The sequence below is a fragment of the Semicossyphus pulcher genome, unplaced genomic scaffold (genome assembly GCF_022749685.1).
Source record: "Semicossyphus pulcher isolate SPU_LCO1_2020_fin unplaced genomic scaffold, fSemPul1.0.p SCAF_17, whole genome shotgun sequence".
In the NCBI taxonomy this organism is placed as follows: Eukaryota; Metazoa; Chordata; class Actinopteri; order Labriformes; family Labridae; genus Semicossyphus; species Semicossyphus pulcher.
The window spans coordinates 21,676,919-21,696,187 of NW_027211681.1; the positions used below are offsets into that span (position 1 = coordinate 21,676,919).

The 19,269-nt window shown below is 43.0% G+C and overlaps 1 protein-coding gene across 1 annotated transcript; it reads left to right on the plus strand.

Annotated features, from left to right (window-relative positions):
• The first annotated feature begins 8,604 nt into the window (after nucleotides 1-8,604).
• Nucleotides 8,605-16,467, plus strand: LOC138595029 (neuropeptide SIFamide receptor-like). The gene is made up of 2 exons (XM_069666347.1): nucleotides 8,605-9,503; nucleotides 14,714-16,467. The coding sequence occupies exons 1-2, from the start codon at nucleotides 8,605-8,607 to the stop codon at nucleotides 15,711-15,713; spliced, it is 1,899 nt and encodes a 632-aa protein (XP_069522448.1). The 3' UTR covers nucleotides 15,714-16,467.
• The last annotated feature ends 2,802 nt before the right edge of the window (nucleotides 16,468-19,269 follow it).

Sequence of the window (19,269 nt, forward strand, 5' to 3'; positions counted from 1 at the left end):
GCTGCTTAGAGCCATACGGACATTTCTTACCGGCACTTTGCCTTTATATTATTTGTTCATTACAAATCACTAACTGATGTGTAATAAGGGGGCGTGTTGGCCAGTAAAAGACTTCCGTGGAGGCTGCTCTCGTGTATCCTCGCTTATCGCTCCTCTGAATTCCCTCCTCTCTCCTCGCTCCTCCGAGCAGCGTTAAGAGCTTCGAGACGGTCCTCAACATGGCGGCCTCGGAACTACTTCTAGTTCGAGCGAGGAGCGAGGAAATATCAAATAAGAGACATGAGAAGCAGCCGAAGTATCTCATACAACCCCACTTCAAACTGAACTATCCCTTTAATGTTAAAAAACTTCATAATATAGAATAGGATGTAAGAAAACTATGAGAAAAATAACAATATAATCTTTGCCTTATACAAAGAGTGACAGGAAACATGGGAGAGGAACTTGCAGCCGATGCATGGAGGACTTTGCCTCTGTACGTTGGGCACCTGCTCTACTTAGACTTAGACTAAGACCTAGACGGGAAATTCAGTCTCCAGCAGCTTATACAGTACAATACAATAGGAAAGAATCAGCACACAGAGGGTAAAAAATAAAGATCAAAATATATGTATCTATCGATATATATATATATATATAAAAAAAAAAGTACAAAATTAGATAACAAAATATATAAAATATACACTCTTAGAAAATGTACAAGTAAACAGTGGGTAATAGTTCAATTAAACTAAATTAGGTTATTGCACTGTGGTATTAGGTTATTGCACTGTGGTGAGAGATTATTGCACATTGACAGATTTTTATTGCACATATGACCCTTTGAGAAATAAATAAATATTACTATTGAATAGAAGAAGTTAACTACTATTAACTTTGTGAGCTGAATTAGTGGCTACCGCTTGTGAGAGAGTCTGTCCCTGTTACCTCCTCCCCCTAAGTGAGGAGTTGTACAGCCTGATGGCATGAGGGACAAAGGAGTTCTTCAGTCGGTTAGTCCTGCACTTTGGAAGGAGCAGTCTCTCACTGAACAGGCTCCTCTGGTTGCTGATGACGGTGTGCAGAGGGTGGCTGGCATTGTCCATAATGTCCAACAGTTTGTTTAGTGTCCTTGTCTCTGCCACCGTCACCAGAGGGTCCAGCTTCATGCCGATCACAGAGCCGGCTCGCCTGATCAGTTTATCCAGTCTGGATGTGTCCTTCTTGGATGTGCTGCCTCCCCAGCACACTACAGTGTAAAAGAGGACACTGGCAACCACAGACTGGTAAAACATCCGCAGCAGTTTGCTGCAGATGTTAAGAGACCGCAGTCTCCTTAGGAAGTACATCCTGCCTTGTGTCTTCCCGTACAGGTGGCTGGTGTGTGTTGAAGACTGTGTCAGTCTACTGACTGAACTAAACCAGCTCTCCTTAAATTGATCTTTTTTATTACAGATTATTACATTCTTTGGATTTGCTGAAATATTTTGCATGCATGGATTTTCAAAGGACTCATTCACAGCTTTATTACCATAAGAGGGCTCTCACGACCTCAATGAGTGACAAAAAGTACGAGTGCATGAATGCATGAGTAAGATTTCATTCAGAATAGTTCTGATGTGCGAATGTGAGCGAGCGTCATAAAAACAATTACGACTGAAGGCTGCTGCCTTTCTAACGCTCACCACCAAAGGAGCTACAAAGGGCCGCATGCCATTTCCTTTGCAGCACTTCCACTATACGTGAGATGTAGTCAGACCTGGCACACTTATCCCGTCCAGAGTTTACATTAGTCATAAACTCAAGGTCCGAGGAATGTTTTCTACACACTCCTGCTTTGTGCGCTTTTCAAAGAACTGCAGCTATCTAACTCATCTAACTGACAGATGTGCTATTCTTTATTCGTGAACTGTGTTTACACTACGTTAGGTCTTAATTTCAGACAGATCCATCATCAAAGTGAACTACATACGAATTATTTTCAACCGAGATATGATCAAACCCTTTGTGTCTTTTTACACCATGTGAAAAAACTTCAAACAAAGAGTGTAATTACAGAGAGAAGTGAAGGCCTGTCTGTTTGGATACAGATCTGAGATCCAGCAGTGGGGATTTGAAGGAAAAAACATCAATGATTTAGTTTTTAAAATGGAACTAAATAATAAATATCTTAGGCTGACTCATGACTTTAACACCAACTTGCTGTAGCAATCTATATCTATCTATCCATAGAGTGAGTGTCTCTTTATTTTCTTTGATGATCTTATTATGGAGCTCGACCCTCGGCCACTCCTTCTTTATATTCAGGTTTTCTTCTCTGTCAAAGGTGTAAGTGAAGATGACCTTGTATCAGATATAACCTGTGTTGGTGTTTCCTTCTTGTATTAAAGAAAAAAAAGACATTTCATAAGGCCTCTGTATGGAAGCCCTTAGCGGACATGCATCCACACGTTATTTGCTTCGATAACGAGTGATTTCCAGTTGTTTTCTCGAGATCTTGACTTGTTTATCTTGTTATTTTGGGGGAAACAATGCTGCTTTTCTCATTACAACACACGAATGTATCTCATAACCTCGAACTAACGAAGCTTGTTTTTCTGTGATAACGGGATAATTTTTTCGACGATGTAGAAAACAAAGCAACAGGCTGGTCACTGTGATATTACAGACCACAGTCCACACTGATGAGGTAAGTTAAAGGAGCAGTTCAACCCCTGGAAAAAGCAGCTGTCAGTCAAAGCTGGTGTTCTCTGTACAGATATATCGATAGAAGCAATGATATTTGAAATTTGCGCCATAGCTCTGGAGAAAGCTGTACAAACAGCTCGTGGCTTCGGCCATACTACATTCCTACAACACCCAGCATGCATTGCGCCCCTCCCTCTGAAAGTAGCGGCCCAGCGAGAGACACTGGAGTGAAATACGACCGTTTCGCTGCAGGCAATGGCTCAGAGCGGGACATATTCCGAAATACGACGAGAATATACCGGTGGATCGTCTAAAAAAATCTTCAGGTCTGCAGTCAAACCTGATGATTTTAAACAAGACATGACTTAAGAGGCGGCCATCCTAGACTGAGGAAGTGTAGTTTAGTGAGCTCCCTGGCCAGATGACACATTCTGCATAGTCTGGCGGAGGTTTTCCAGGGCCCATTGGAGAAAAGGATAGCGTCCTCCAGAGGCACAGAGTGAAATCGCACGTTTTTCCTACCATAATAGCATGATAGGACTGAGGTTGAAAATCGACGAACTGGCCCTTTAAGCCTGTTTCTATGTTTGTTTTGTGCTTTTGCAGCTCTCGGGATACGAGTTATGATCATCTGACGTTACAGCGGTGCAGCGTTGTTTTCTCGAGATAATGACATAAACAAGTCAAAGATCTCAAAAGAAACCGGAAATTACTTGTTAACGTGGGAAAATGGAGCAAATAAAATGTATGGATGCATGTCCACTGAGGGCTTCCGTACTATTTCAAACCTCGCAGTAACTTTTATGATGTCTGACGTTTTCATCTAATATAGAATAAAAGTGGCTAAAAACAATTATGTTGCACTTAAAGTAAAATTCACCACATTTGGTGCTCAGACATGTCAAAGGAAATGTGCTGCTTGGTTTTGGCCCACATTAGAAATGTGAGAAATAGTTATTTGCCCATCAGCCATAAACTCTGTTTATAAATGGAGACGAGGCCCAACCCGTCAATCTGAGACACAATACGTGAGTCCACTGTGGAGAGACGACAGCAGGGTATGCATAAATTGTAACAGAGTCCGATTGATCAAAACGCTTTATGACAGGAAATTATTAATCCACTGATACTGAGCCGTGGCCCCGTGATTCAGGTCAATGACATTTTAAGTTAACCTCCCCAGTTAATTATGCGAAAATACATTTTTCTCTACATGATCCAGTCTCACACTTAGCAGGGAAACCTCTTCTTCTTTTCACTGTGCATCGCCTGCTGTCGACCTCTGAGCTCAGTGCTTATCAATATTGACAGAGGGACGGTGTGGCCTGGTCAATAAGGGTGCCCTATTACAATTATTCCTTCCATTGTGATTAATTTAAATACGTTATGTGTCTTAATAACTGGAATCAAAAGCATGGAAATCATCTATTCATTGATTAATTCATCACTCATACATATCACTCCCCCTCCTCTCTCTTTGTCTCTCTCTCTCTCCCTGCTTCTCTGATCAGCTGATCACGGGCCTTCATTTGTAAGTATTGAACCAACCAGATATTGCCCTGACCTAAAAGTTTTTATCTGGAAGATTTCATTTAAATAAATGTTGGTTAAGTCTCTACCTATCACCGAATGAGGTAACACAATGGTGATCGAGCCTATGGCCCACTGATGACAGCCTTTGACTGGGTGTCTGGTGCGACTTTCACGAAAAAATCACAAGTGGCGCCCAGTTAGTGACGCGACCTAAGCAGCTGCTTTTCCGGTCTCTGCAAGTGTTGCAAGTAAACAGTAATCTACTATGGCTGAACAAACAAAGAAAAGATGGATGACTACAGATACAACTTCAAAAATAAGTGAAAATCCAAAGAAAAAGAAACAAATTTGACGCTCAGATGAAGCAAACAGTCTGAAAAGGAAAGCGACCGTCAGCGAAGAAAATCAAGAGTCACAACCGGAGCCAACCGTGGACGTCACACATGCAACACTGTCTGGATATCTGGGAAGTGTGCTCCCGCAATTACTGTTAATCGCCATAAGTGCCGCCAAAGAGAAACTTTGAGATCACAACTTTAATCATTCAATCATCCTACTGCTGTCAAACTATAAATTGGTTCTCGTCTCTGCTGCTGTCAGTTTGTCTTTCTTCAGTGTCTGGTTCAGCTTTTAAGAAGTCCACTCCTCATCCCATCCTGCATCCATCCTTCCTCCACCCCACCAGTGTCTAGACTCTATCGGGGGAGTATCCTATCCTGCTCTCTGCCTCACTACACCTCTTGAATACATGAAGACGTCACAATGGGGTCTAATGGCCAAAGACATTAGTGCCATGCCAGAGTTCACGTTTTTTCAACTTTATTGACCAGTAGGAACTATGGATGGGCATTTCAAATATACTATTCGATATTCGCTTGGAACTATTTAGCTGTTATTCAAAGACTAACCCCCCTGCACGCACACACAGGTATAAGGAGATAGAAAGACTCATCTACTTTTCACAACTCTGTCAGTTTATTTCACTCCTAAATGACTGCACAGTTCACATGCTAGTTTTACCTTTCAAAGTTTGCACTTGACTTTATTTTCATTTACTTTCAAAGGACTTCCACACAGAACTCTTTGATGGCTGCAGAAGTTTCTGCATTTTTCTCTGGTTCTGAGTCTCACAGCATCACCCTGACATCTGGCACTATTGCTTTCTGTGTCTGTCTGGTGGTAGTACTGCATTATAACCAGGCGCCGAAAAAACAAGGGAAAAAATATTTTTAAAGATGATATAATAGTCGCATTAACTTTTCGAGTTTTTATAAATAAACGACTATTGGAATATTCGGAAATCATGACCCACCTCATGTAGAAACAAGAAATGTAGACATTTTCATTTGTGCATATGCGGCGATTGAAGACATTTCTTTTACCTTTCCCACTACCTCAGGGTCATTTACTTACAGGTAATTTGGATTCTATACATTTTTACTGTTAATCATCTCTGAAATCTTTTGTTCTGTAAATCCCAGTTCAGATTTATGATTCCCAATGCCACAAAACAGTTTTAGTTGCAGAGAAAATTGCCATGATGTGAATTGGTTAGTTGCAGAGCGTCTGAAGCCGTTGCGTGGAGTTGCAGAAGATTTGACTTGTCAAATCTACAAATGCTGTTTTAGAACTGAATGATGTACCTATTTCACTTCAGCCAATCAGGAAACAATAAATTGGCGTAGGCAACCTGCCTCTGGCGCTGCAGTAGCCAAAGACGGCTCCAGATCCTCTCTTTCCAACGTTTATTAATCAATGTTACAGCTAATATTGCGAGCATGTCACTGTCTTCTACTTCTTTTTATAACGATAACAGAAATCCAGCTAAATAATTCATGTAACCTGGGCCTAATTCTAACGTTATATAGTATTAACGCAGAAGCAGTGGGGTATGCCAGTGCGTTGTTGCTATGGAGACTGTCAGCTGTGTCTGTGTGCATTGCGTGGCTTTGATGTGAACGGCCCAGTTTTAGAATGTTTATGATCAGATGGGATCAAGGGATTCTTTTAGCAGTTGCATCCAGTATTTTTGCGTATCACTGATCTGAACTGGGCTTACAAGCTGTGGAAAACAAAAAAACTGAAGAAATGTCCCTGCAACAAACACATGAACGTTCTCTGCCTCACCACGGTGCAGGACAAGGCCACGAAGCGCGCTAACTTTAGCTGGTGTTAGAATCCACTCATGCACAATGAGTGAGGGGGCAGGTAGACCCTCCAATCACTCACTCGTGAGCCTAATCAGATTTTTTTTTACTGTATTCAAAGCATTTTGGTATTGACTGCTTTCAGGAAGTGAAGACAATTCCAACAAATGTAACAAAAACTTCATCAATGAATCACCGACCCTTTAATGTTCAGATTTCTTGTGTCTTCTTGAAGTTTTCTTGTATTAACATCCCAACGTTGCACTAATTTAACACAAAATTTGAGCTTATTTACCTCCAGGAGTAAAAAGCTGGAACGTGTCCTCTATGCCTCCTGAGCGGACTTTCCAAATTGTCCAAATTACATGTTGTAGCGATTAGATTGATCTTGTCCAAACCTGTCATTGTTGTCAAGATTGTGGCGGGAAAAAGAGCCACAGGTCACCGAGTCTGGCTCGTCTAATCAATCAGGGCAAGACAGGTCGAGTTATCCTGCTTTTAAAGCCTCAGAAAGGAGCTAACTGACATTTTTCGGGTTGTAATGGAAGCACAAAGTGAGGAGGAACCCTGCAGAGCGAAGTGAGAGTCACTTTTTGATGGATTGCGCGGTACCAGAAGTGTCATAGGTGCTGCGCGGTTGAGCGCGTGGCGGTGTGTGTGTGTTTGTGTGTGTGTGTTTGTAGGGTCTACTCGGTGTGTGTTTGGCAGCAGCAGCAGCTGCTCCCTGGCTTTCCTCCTCTCCTCTCCAATATCCAGTCCTGCAGTGGCGCACGCGGGCTCAGTGCTCCCGCCGGCACGAGCGCAGACATCTGAGGAGCCCGTTTAGTGTCAAAGGAAAGCCGACGGAAACACAAAGAGCTCTGCCAACAACACATCCCTGCGCAGTTTTGACACTCAAAGACGGATTATAAAGCGGCTGTAAACGATTCCGGAGCAACTTTCCCGCTGTTTCCATCCGTTTTCTTTCTTTCCTCTTCTTCTTCTTTTTTTTTTTTTGGTGCAGCTCCTCTCTGTCAGCACCTGAATGCATCCTCAGCATCTCCAGGCTTTCAGCATCAAAGAGGATCCGCAACCGGTCAGCAAACAATCATTGAAATGAGGCTGGATCGGCTCTTCTTTCAAGGTAGGATCATTGTGTTTTTTCCCCAAACAACTACTTCTTTTTGCTCTTTTTCCACTTAGAATTAATGCATGCTATATTGAGAGATGTAGTCAGACATTTTAATGGATGAGTTCAAAGTTTTTATATCTTCTGCCCTCCTTTTTCCATGGAAATAAACTGAAAAATTAGAGTTATATATCCAGAGTGACATCCTGGTATCTGTACATGATAAATGAATAATGAATTTTTTCTTTTTACGATGGCTTTATTCTTGAAATTACAGTAAATATAAAATCATTTCCTCATTTTGTTCTTCACTGCATGTTTTTATCTCCTGAGATACGAGAAACGAGAGCATGTTAAAGCTTTTCAGTGTTTCTCTTCTCTTTTTTGTTTGGTTTGCTGCAGATCTGCAGGTGGACACAGCCCTCTGATACCTGCAATGTGTCTCTAAAAAGATCTGATTGTGTCCCTGTGATGGTAAAAGTGTGAGGAGGAGGAGGTGACGGTGAGGAGGAGGAGGAGGAAGGAGGTCTCGACTTCCTTGAAGGTGAGAAAGTCTATTAACAGCTCTGGGTGGATTATCAGGTTCAGACTGCCACTCCCAGGAGGACTGAATGTACATGGTACATAAGGACCGCACTGGGACCAGTGATGAACCGCAGCATGACTCCAGCTGACTCACAGGATGTGGTTAAGGATGGGGGACCATGATTTGCCTCCAGAGATTTTTCCCTGCGGCACACAGGAGGGATTGTGGAACCGGATGTGATGTTTTTGGGGAGGATTTCTCACCTGTTTGGATGCAGATTTTAGTGGTTTGCTTTTCCTCAGCTGTGTCTATAAATGGATTTCAATGAGGACCAAGGAAATCAAAGACACTCAATTCAATGCAGATCTCCTGCTCGCTAATTTAATTCCAAACCTTTTGTCCACTTTCAAACCATGATGCAGCCTGAGTGTCCTGACAGAAAAGCACGGTGGATATGGGACTTTAGAGATCGATACTGATTCTGGAGGGAAATTCTCTTTTGGATTACTGACTCATTGAGCTAACTTTTAGAGCTGGAATGAGACATGTAAAGCTCTCTCAAGGAAATCCAAGACATTAAGCTTTTTATACCTCTCTGCTGCTCCTCCAGCTGGGAAAGCAGCATGGCTCTGTCGCAGGACCAGCAGCCAGACTGGAGTCCAGTCCGGCCAAGCTTCTCTCCTCTGCTGCAGCACGACGCCTCTCGGGAAAGATTCAACCACACAAACCACCTCCACAGCTCTATAATGCTGTCCTCCTCTTTCAGCTCACTCACTACCCGCCTCCATCAACCTCTGCCCTCTCTTCTACCCTCATCTCTCATCCCTCACTCCTCCCTCATCTCCTCCCCTTTGCTCTCCACCTCGACCTCATCCTTCCAACAAACATCCACTTATGTCTACCAACCCTCCTCCTCCTCCTCCTCCTTCCCTTTCTCTCTGTCCAGTTTTTCTTCTAATGACCTGGCCGACCTGGAGAGCATGCTGCTCTGGACTATCCACGAGCCCAGCACCATCGCTCTCACCATCATGTACTGTCTGTCTTTCATTTTGGGATTCATCGGGAACTTAATGTCCCTGCGCGTCCTCACCAACAGGCGGAGCAGGAGGCTAGCTGGTGTCAGCGCCACACGCAGTCTCCTGGTGAACCTGGCAGTGTGTGACCTGGCTGTGGTGTGTGTGTGCATGCCAATCACCCTGGGAAGTCAGATCTACACAGCCTGGGTGTACGGAGACCTCCTGTGTAGAGCGGTGCCCTTCACACAGGCTGTTTCAGTCTCAGCCAGTGTTTTAACTCTGACAGTGATCAGCGTGAATCGCTACTACAGTGTCCGATCGCCGCTGCGAGCTCGCTCCATGTTTACCCGCCGTCGGATCTTGGCGACTGTCATAGTGGTGTGGATGGTGTCTTCGATCATGTGCGCTCCTATTGCCGTGATGAACCGACGCCGGGAGATCAGCTTTGGGACATTTGCCATCTTGGTGTGTCAGGAGGAGTGGCCTCAGCATCGCCTTAAACAGGGGTAGGTACTACAAATATACCAAGCCTGTATGAATACGTTATTTTAGATTTTTAAGTACTTTTTTTTATGACTGATTACCAATATTTTGGGTGATGTAATGAATTTTTAAGCTTCAGGAACATAGACCTTTTCTAAGCACCGATAAAGCTTTGAAAAGCTACCAGGAGGGCTGTTGTCTTGAACAAATAACTCTATTAGAGATTATTTAACATTATGTTACTTAAAGGGGACACATTTTAGCTATGCAATCAAATGTGAATCATGTTGGTAAAGTTTGTTTCGTTTTAAAAATTGTAGACATATTTTTAGGGATGCACCGATACCATTTTTATTCAGACCGAGTACAAGTACAAGTACTTACATTTACCGAGTACCAATATGAGTACTTAATAATATCGTTACAGTTCTCATAATGACTTGCATGTTTCATTTTCATCAGATGTTCCTCACTTTCTGACTGTAACAAAGTAAATTGACAGAATGATGCAACTGTAGCTGACATTTCAACGCTCAACTTTGTTTTACATAACAATCAAACATGACACTGCCACACATTTTACTTTGGTGTAACCTATAACACATTCAGTGGATTTCAGTATAACGCAACATACCACATATAGTGTAAAAAAGGTCACGTGATGAACACTCCCATTTCTGAGCACACCTGAACACAGCACTACACAGCGCATCCCCCGAAACACGGCAGTGTGGGAGACATGCCCGGACTAGTTTACTGCACCAACTAGGAGACATCAGTGATCGCCGACGGACTCTTTTTATCGTGTGTGCGTCCCTGAATATGTACGTTAGTTTGCCTTAATGTGTATGTTACACTCTAGCTTCAGTTTGGCCGTGAGGTGAGCCTTAGGTGAAGGACGGTGAATGACAATTGATCGATTCAGCGAAAGCAAGGTTCTATGTAGAAACCTGCAGCTGTTCTGAAAGGACCATTCTGGAAAAATACAGACTAATGCAGTTTTCACTTTTTCACTGTGAACAATAAACACCCAAAAATGTTTAACCCATGCAAAATATGAGAATAACCATTTAAAAGATACGGCCCCTTTAATGAAGGAATTCTAGTGTGGACCAGCGTCTGCTCAGCTGTAGTGTTCTTCAGTTATATGTGCTGCAGACGGTACTGTGAGTATTTTAACCTACATAGTTGGTGGACACTGCTGGATTTCTCAATCACCCACAGTATTGTTTCCTCTAATTAATGTAAAAAAAGTATATCAGTCTGTAGGGACTTGGCTCGGGAACCGGAGGCTGGCCGGTTCAAGTCCTGGTAAAGACCAAGCATGGAAAATGGGGCTGGGAGCTGGAGATATGTCAGTTAATTTCCTGGGCACTGCTGAGGTGTCCTTGAGCAACCGACTGCTTGGGGCGCATGTCCATGTGCAGCCCCCCTCACTCTGACATCTCTCCATAATGCATGTCCATAGGGTCTGTTTTGTGCATGTGTGTATTTCAGGCCTGCTTGTGTAGCATGTTTCTAATAATAACAGAGTGAAAAAATGTAATTTCCCCTCTAGGATTAATAATGTATATATATATATGTCCAGATACTGATATATCTGTGATGAGCGCACGCCGGCCCGATAAGAAGGGGTAATGTATAGTGAGCAGGTTGTTATCACAAAATGGAACCCTGACAGGATGAGCAGGACTTGTCTCACCCTGAAGGGGTTCCTCCGCGATAACAACCTGCTCACTATACATTATCCCACTTATTACACAGCTTTTTACTTATGAAATGAATTATTTGACACAATGTATTGCTTTGGAAATTATTTAATTAATTTAAAAATGATTATTTTTCTGTTTTCCATTTAAAATTAGACCGTTACACTCACAGTGAGAGCTGCGTCCATGGCGGATAACTCTGTAGCCTTCTTCAAATGAGCTAAGCTAGCTGTTTTTACTCACATTAAATAGAAACATTTCCTCTGACGGTGAAGTAAGTCACGGTGACCGCAGGAATCAGCGCAGCACCTGATCGAGGTTTTCAGTCTCGTCAGAGTCTGTTAACATTTTCTTTTCCATTCGCCATCTTTAAACACCGCCGTATCCCGCACTGCATTCCGTTTAATGTTTACTTCATGTGCCGTCTTCAGTTTTGTAGATCTCTCTGTCGTAGCCTTCAGTTTTTGCATCGTTTAACCTTTATTGCTTTCTCTCTGCTGCTTTTCTTTTTTCCCGATGTGAACAAACCGACATCAAATTTTCTTCTTTTGGCAGAGTTATATAGTAACACTTAGTCCTCCGGATTGTGTGATTACAGCCGCATCCCTAGCAACGGTCTGTTCTTCATAGCAACGGTCTGCTATCAGAATGCCATGATTAGAACAAAGTATTTAACACAGCCGTGTAAAAATGACTGAAAATGAAAATGAAAATGAGGCTTTAACAAATCCATCACCTGTATTTTTTTTGTGAATCATTGGATCACAATCACTATGCTGTCCTGGCCTCGGCCCTTGATGGCCATTGAGCATGTGAAAGAGAAAGAGGCTGGCAATGAGAGAGAGAGAGTAAGCTCTCTGATTTATTCAGCCCGGTGAATCCCTCATTCTAAGTGTTTTCTCCTTCTCTGCTTCACTCCATTAATGAAAAAGACCACAGGCTCACAACAGTAGGTCAATGCAAAGTTAAACTTCTCTGTCCTACTTGCAACTATTTGCATATTCACAATAGGAGAGGGTTTCTTACGACCTCTTTAACAACTTTTCCAAAAAGATGTTGGATCACAAACAGCCACATAACTAGAGTGCAGGCTGTGGCTGTTGTCTTTGCAGTTTGTCAATGCGCGTCATGAGGCAACATGAAGCAATGTGAGGAGAAGCATGCATTCTGATAGCTGGTGCTTAAAGTTTAGTTTTTGCCAAGGGCCTTAAGATGTTCAAAAAGGCTCCCACTTACTATTCAAACCAGTGAGATTGTTAAATGCCACGCTCAAGACACTTAGACTTTCAAATTCTGCAACATTTTTTTTACTTCAAACAGGTTTCCAGCCAGACTTTTGCTCTTTTTTTAATGCCTCGCGGGTTTGTGTAACTTAATCACAAGGTGTGAAATGGCTCCAAAGCAAGTTCCATTGTGTACACCCTGTACTTTTATCTCCCTGGCTGGTGTGACGTTAAGGTTTCATTGTTCGTTCTATCACCGTGCAACTGTGTGCTTCAACAGTGTTGGAAATGGTGTGGGTTATGGAGAGATACTGTCAAAGCTAATTCTCTGTGGGAGTTCTAATACAGTGCTGCCGGTGATGATGTTGTCGTACGGAGCCCTGTATCTCGCTGATGAAAACAGGAGCAAATTAAAGAGATGTGAAGGAGCCCATTGTGCTCTGGATAACAATACATCGGCTGCAATCCATAACACAACACTGACAATTATGTTGTTCTAATGAAAGTATCCTTGACACAACACTTCAAAAAAGAGTCTATAGAGTCTCCAGCTGCAATATCACACTAGTGTTTCACTACATATTCTAATGGATGTAAATGTTATGTATTATTGTTTAAGTTTCTGTGAACTTTACTGATATCTTGATTGAACAGGGTGGGGTTATGCTTGGATATTCATAACTATAACTAACTCTGTGATGCAGTCATAGAAAAAGTGTTTTCACCAATGACTGTATATAAAGATGGACGACATGTCTCCTTCTGCTCTTACTGTACAAAAGTGAAGTCAAAATAACCCCCGAGGCGGGCGCTGCCATCTTGCGCTGGTGACATTTTTTGGAGCAGTAGAGATCGGCGGGTGGATACGCAGTAACGATGTCCCGCCCTTTCCGCTAACCAAAACACACATTTAACTTACCGAAAAAACAGCTAAGATCCCGCACGTCGGCGTATTTAACAGCAGAACAGCTTCTTTGTGTTGGTCTGAAGCAGACGTTCACAGATATGTAAACTTCAATGATTGTAGTGATTGTTTTAGTTACGTCTCCTCTCTACGTTCCTCCTCTACTCTGCTGATCAAGAACAGATCGGCTGCAGGAGCCGTATTTGTCAACAGAGCTGTCAATCATCTTTTTTACAGCATCAAATAACTAATTGAAAATAAACTTGTCAGAAAAATGAACACTTGACCGTAAATCAGCATGATAAGAACTAACTATAATGACAGAAACCATGTTTGAGAAACGTGTTTGACGTTAGTTTTGATTTTATAGATTGGCCGACGATACAGAGTCCCCAAATGCAAAGTGCTCACGTTATATGGATTGTGGATTGTGCAATAGCATCATGGTGCTCCTATATTCTTATATTTTTATCTTTTTCTCTTATTTCAGACTTTCTTTTATGTGGATCTGTGCAATGTGGGTTATGTGCAATACATTTGTGGTCTTTTCACGCGCATGTACTCTTGTTTACATGTGGACTGTGTCTATTGTTTTTTCATTTTTAATTTATTGATCCTGGGAGCGAGGTGTGTGCAGCGTAGGAGTCCAAGACAAATCTCCTCAAGGGGACAATAAAGTGTATCGTATCGACTCATGTCCCATCTGTTAACATGGAGGAGGCGGGCTTTATGACCTATACTGCAGCCAGTCAGCAGGGGGCGCTAGAGAGGTCTTGGCTTCACTTTTAGGGAGCTGTCATGTCGTCCATCTTTTTATACAGTCTATGGTTTACACCAAGCATTAGCGTCGTCCACAGGCAGTGACCACTGATGTCCGAGGGTGTCTACTGTCGACTGCTGTTTATAATAATAAGCTCAGTAATATAGTCCTTAAAATAAAGAGCTATCATTCAGAATTGCATTCACAGCTTTGAGAACAAATGGGAGCATCTCAGCTTTGCTTGTGCGTAGTAATCAATAACTATGATAGCATAGCATTTTCTAACTCATCATTCAGTGACAAATTGTAATTAATATTCTCAGATGTCGGGCTCCTGTTTGCGCTTCTCATTATGTCTCAGACGTCTCAAACATAATGTAAATGGCTGCACATCAGTGGCTGTGCTAAGCCTGGAAGATGTCATGCAAGATGTGTGTGCTCCTCCACAGTCATGAGGAATGGTCTAAACCGTAACACTAGCTCTTTTCTGAACTACATTTTCTGAAGTTTATTTCCTCTCATATGATGCTTAACGTGACTTTTAACTTTGATATCATAAATACTCAAAGTCAAAGATCAAAGTTTGAGAAGGAATTCAATCCAGTATCTAATTTTTGATGTTTCTGTCTTTCAACAGATACAACGTCCTGCTGTTTGTGATGCTCTACTGCTTGCCGGTGACCTTTAACCTCTCCATCGGCTTCCTAACCGGACGGCGGCTTTGGGGAGGAAAGAAAAATACTTTTGCTGATCTGGACCCTCGCAGCCAGGCTCTGCACGTCTCGCGCCTCAAGACTCGCCAGAAGATCGCTAAGATGGTGGTGTGTCTGGTGATGCTGTTCGCAGTGTCCTGGCTGCCGCTCTACTTGGCTGACCTTTGGATCGACTGCGATCAAAGGCCACCATCTTGGCTGCTGCAGACGCGGCCGTTCGCCCAGTGGCTCGGCCTTACAAACTCCAGCCTTAACCCCATCTGTTACTGTTTCATTGGGGACCTGTACCGCTCAGCAAAGGTGATACGGACGAGATACTACCAGAAGGTCGCTTCTCTCTTCGGCTCCTCCTCGTTCTCCAGCTCGGCTGCAGTGATGTCTCCTGACGCGGTGATTACAGACACAAAAGTGACTTCTGCTGAACAACCCCACATTGCCGCCGCTGCAGCTGTGGCGGCGTCTGCATCCATTGTGACGCTCCCCAGGCTGTTGAGCTTGGCCAGAGGCAGTGTACTGGGGCAGAAGGTCGGAGATAGCTCTGACAGCCAAGCGGGATCGGACCACAGCATCTCAGACTGGTGTCGGTCCAGTCCCAACGTGTGTGACAGCTCTTTGTTCCCCTGCCAGCTGCACACGCTTCAGAACTCCATGCAAGGAGCAGACTTCCTGCCCACGAGAAGACACTCCGTCATCGAGAACCCCGGACCATTACCTTTAAGAATCGAGTCTGTGGAAATAGACGTTCTGCCTTTAAGGAGGCATTCAGGGGACAGAATTTATGGTCCGTCAGGGGATAAAAGACGCATCATTACCATGGGCAGAGACGCTCTCTGTTACAGCGGACAGCACAGAAGCAAAACATCACAAACTGAGACTCTGGTAGGAGACAGGCAGGATGAAACAACCGATATGACCAGCCTGTGAAAGCTGCAGATTATCTGATATATCAGCAGGGATGACTTTTTTCACCCTGTTTTGTCACACACACTCCTCCTGATCACAGTTTGCCACAGTTGACAGTGTGAGCTAATCCCTCAGAAAAGCCACTGTTTGACTTGAGGCTAAACTGACCCGGTCTACACTACTCTTTCTGTCGCCGTGTTGTTTTCTCTTCGTGTCCTGGAAAGCACGGGGCACCCAGGGCCGAGGTTTGCACCAATGAGATCACGTTAATGAAGGCAGGTGGAGGGAGCGCTGATGGAGTGAACCCTGCAGCGGAAGAGCTGGAGTGTTATTTAGCTGCGGGCTAGAAAGCCGTTTATCAGTAAAAAGGACGGGTTGCAGCAGCAGTGTGCCATCACACGCAAAGCACATCATAAGTGATTCAGTTGCTCGCCACAGTTGTGTCTCACATCTGCTTAAAACAATAAAGCAGCATGACGAAACGGTGTGATAATTCTGTTTACATTCTTCTCCTTCTTTCTTATTGCTTTGCTGATGGTTCGAGTTTTTATTCATTGCTCATGAACGGCAGAATCTTTTCGCAGCGCAGTGTCGGAGCACGCTGTATCACACACGGACGCAGGACGTGCAAAGCCTCTCTGACAGGTCTTTACGGGATAATGTCGCCATCCTGTTCAGCAGTCTGTGAAAGGTACAAACAGAAGCAGCGCTCGTTCATGCGTGCAGTCATAAAAGTAATAAAGGAATGTGAGATAAAATGTGGATGAAGCAGAAAATAAAAAGTGAATGGTTTTGTTTTGCTCGTGATAACTCGATGTTGTGTTGCTTTGGGGTATGACGTGTTCAGGTTCATTTTCATTCATCAGTTTAAAGGGTAAACAACACTTTTTGGTCATAAAGCTTGAATGCATCTGTTCCTCTAGGACTTTTTTTATCAGCAGCGGGGGTGGAGGATTTTGTTGTAGCCCCCAGGTATCATATCAAAACTATTGCTGTCAGGTGATTAAAAAAAAGCATTAATTGCAGGATTTGTAATTAATTAATCGCATATATCAATGATTTCTGTGAGAAGCACATCACATGTGGACTTACTCTTTCTAGATGGTTATCTCACTTCCACACTTCTTCTCTCACCTCTCTTCTTCACCTTATTAAGTTTTAATTCACAATCTACTTTAATCTGACCTCTTTGCTTTGCTTCAGCCTCCCAACACACCTGCACCTCTGCTCTCTTCACAGCTGCTGGCCCCGCCCCCCTCTTTCTGTCCGTCTCTCTGTCTGCTGTGTTGACCGTCTTCATCCGACGTCTGTTTCGTTAAGTCACAAAATATTTTCTCTCGCGGTTCAGCTCTCACAGCACGTGAGCTGCGTGTGCACGAGGGACGTTATTAGTGACGTAGCGATCAAAATGATTAAACGATTGATTGTTACCAATATAATCTAAGAGATTATTACTTTAATACAGAAAAAGTACACCATTCAACCAAACCAACTCCACTCTGTCACATAAATGCAGTTTTTTTTTTTACATTTGTGAACATAATCCAGGCAGTGATTTTGTTGTCTGTACAATGTGATTGGGAAAGCAGAGTAGTCATTTAGAAGCATCATTTCCAGGAGACACGGTGTCACCAGATCAGAGGAGTCCTGTAAAAGCAATAGCAGGAATAAGTAGAACTTTTCCTACAAGCTTTTCCCCGTGCACTTAGGCATGAATGAAACGGAAACAAAACAGGGACCCACTCATCAACTGCGAGTGGTGAAAAACTTCACAGGGTGCCTTCAAAGCGTTAAATTACGAGTTCTGCAGGCAGGTTGATTGCTCCAGTTTTATCTTCAACACAGGAAGTTGTCGTCCCCACCCTGCACCCCCTACAAAGCTCTGATTGGCTAAGCTTTGTCTCCAATCAGGGAAACAAGATAATTAAACCCAAGCTGCATGTGCTGACGTCAATAAAGGTCAGAGAAAATGTTTGTGATTTGTGCTGAGCTGACCTTTTAAACATGATAATTGCCAATATCAGACGGACCGTTTTAATATTTGATAACAGGAGAGATTTAGTCCAAACCGAGACTCTGCCTGTAAAAGCAGCACATGTCCTGCTGTGTAAAGGTCTAAACAGGGCGCAGAAATAGCTTTAAAGGTTAAAGAAATAAAACACACACACACACATACACAGATGCACATGGGTAACAAAATCTAATCTAGCCTCAGGCTGGTGAGCAAGACAGAGGTGGTGAATAGCATTAACCGCCGTGACATGGAGCTGCTAATCACACTCCTGTCCTTGCAGAAAAATAGAAGTGGTGCAACACTCAAGGCACCAGACTGTGTGGAAACTGTCCTATTTATGTCATTCGTTAGGGCTGCTTTGTACCTGAGAGAAGTTTTGGTTTTTTCTTCTTCCTCTTTCTGTTGTTTCATTGTTCTCTGTGTCATTGAGGACATGTGTGCTAAATAATGAGCATTTGTGTTTCGTTAAAAACAGCAAAGAGACGTCTGTGGTCACCTGTAACTGCGACTGAAACGTCAAAGGATTTGCACAGAGAGCCTGCAGCTGTTTTCAAAGAACCTTTAAGATTGAGGATTTTAAAAGTTGTCTTTAGCTAATAAGGACTTGATAAATGGTGTGTGGCCTGAAATAGACAGATAAAAGGTTTCCGCACAGTTCTTAGATCCTTTATCTTATCGTCTCTTGTTCCCCGAGGCTTGATTAAATCTTAATGGGATCTGAATTCAGTTATGAGTAGCTCTCGTTCTTTTATCAAATGAGTCATAAAGAAGTTGAAGTAGACTGTCTCATCAAAGTAAATTAGGCGTTGCTCGATCACGAATTTGATTAGTGGTTGTAGCGCAAGTCGGTCTTGCTGATTTTACTCGTTCGTCATTTGGAAGAGTTAGCGAACAGAACGTGACACCACTCTGGTCAGGGTCAGGATTTTTTTTCAGGCAATTGTTGTCAATGTTCTGCGACTATTCTACGAAGTTTCAGGCTGGGTTTAGTCACAGGCCAAAGGTTCCGTATTTACTTTGAAAGGTTAGGTTCATTTCTTCAAAATTTGCACATCTGATTTTCAGAAATGATAAAATATTGTGAAATACCTGGTGAATTCTTCTTCAGTTAATTAGGCCATCATAAACACACCTTAAATGTCGTTATCAAAGCACAGAGTATCTAATCAGTAAACCTGATTACCGTAAAATTTGGTGTATAAGTCACACTTTTAATGCATTTTTCCATCTTAAAAGTGGGCTGCATCTCATATACCGGTGCGACCAACGTAAAATGCAGAGAGAGGTATTTTATTGTGTTACAGTATTTATTTATTTTTTGGCTTTCTATGCCTTTATTTGAAGAGAGGACAGTGGATAGAGCCAGAAACAGGGGAAGAGAGAGCGGGGATGACGCGTGGTAAAGGGCCGAGGGCGGGAGTTGAACCCAGAGCCGCCGCATTGAGGACTATAGCCTCTGTATTTGGTCGCCGATCGTGTTACAGTATTTTATCCAGACGATGATGGTATGATCTAGCAAAAGTTTTGTCACGGACATGCGGCATTTTCTTCCCAGTGCAGCCG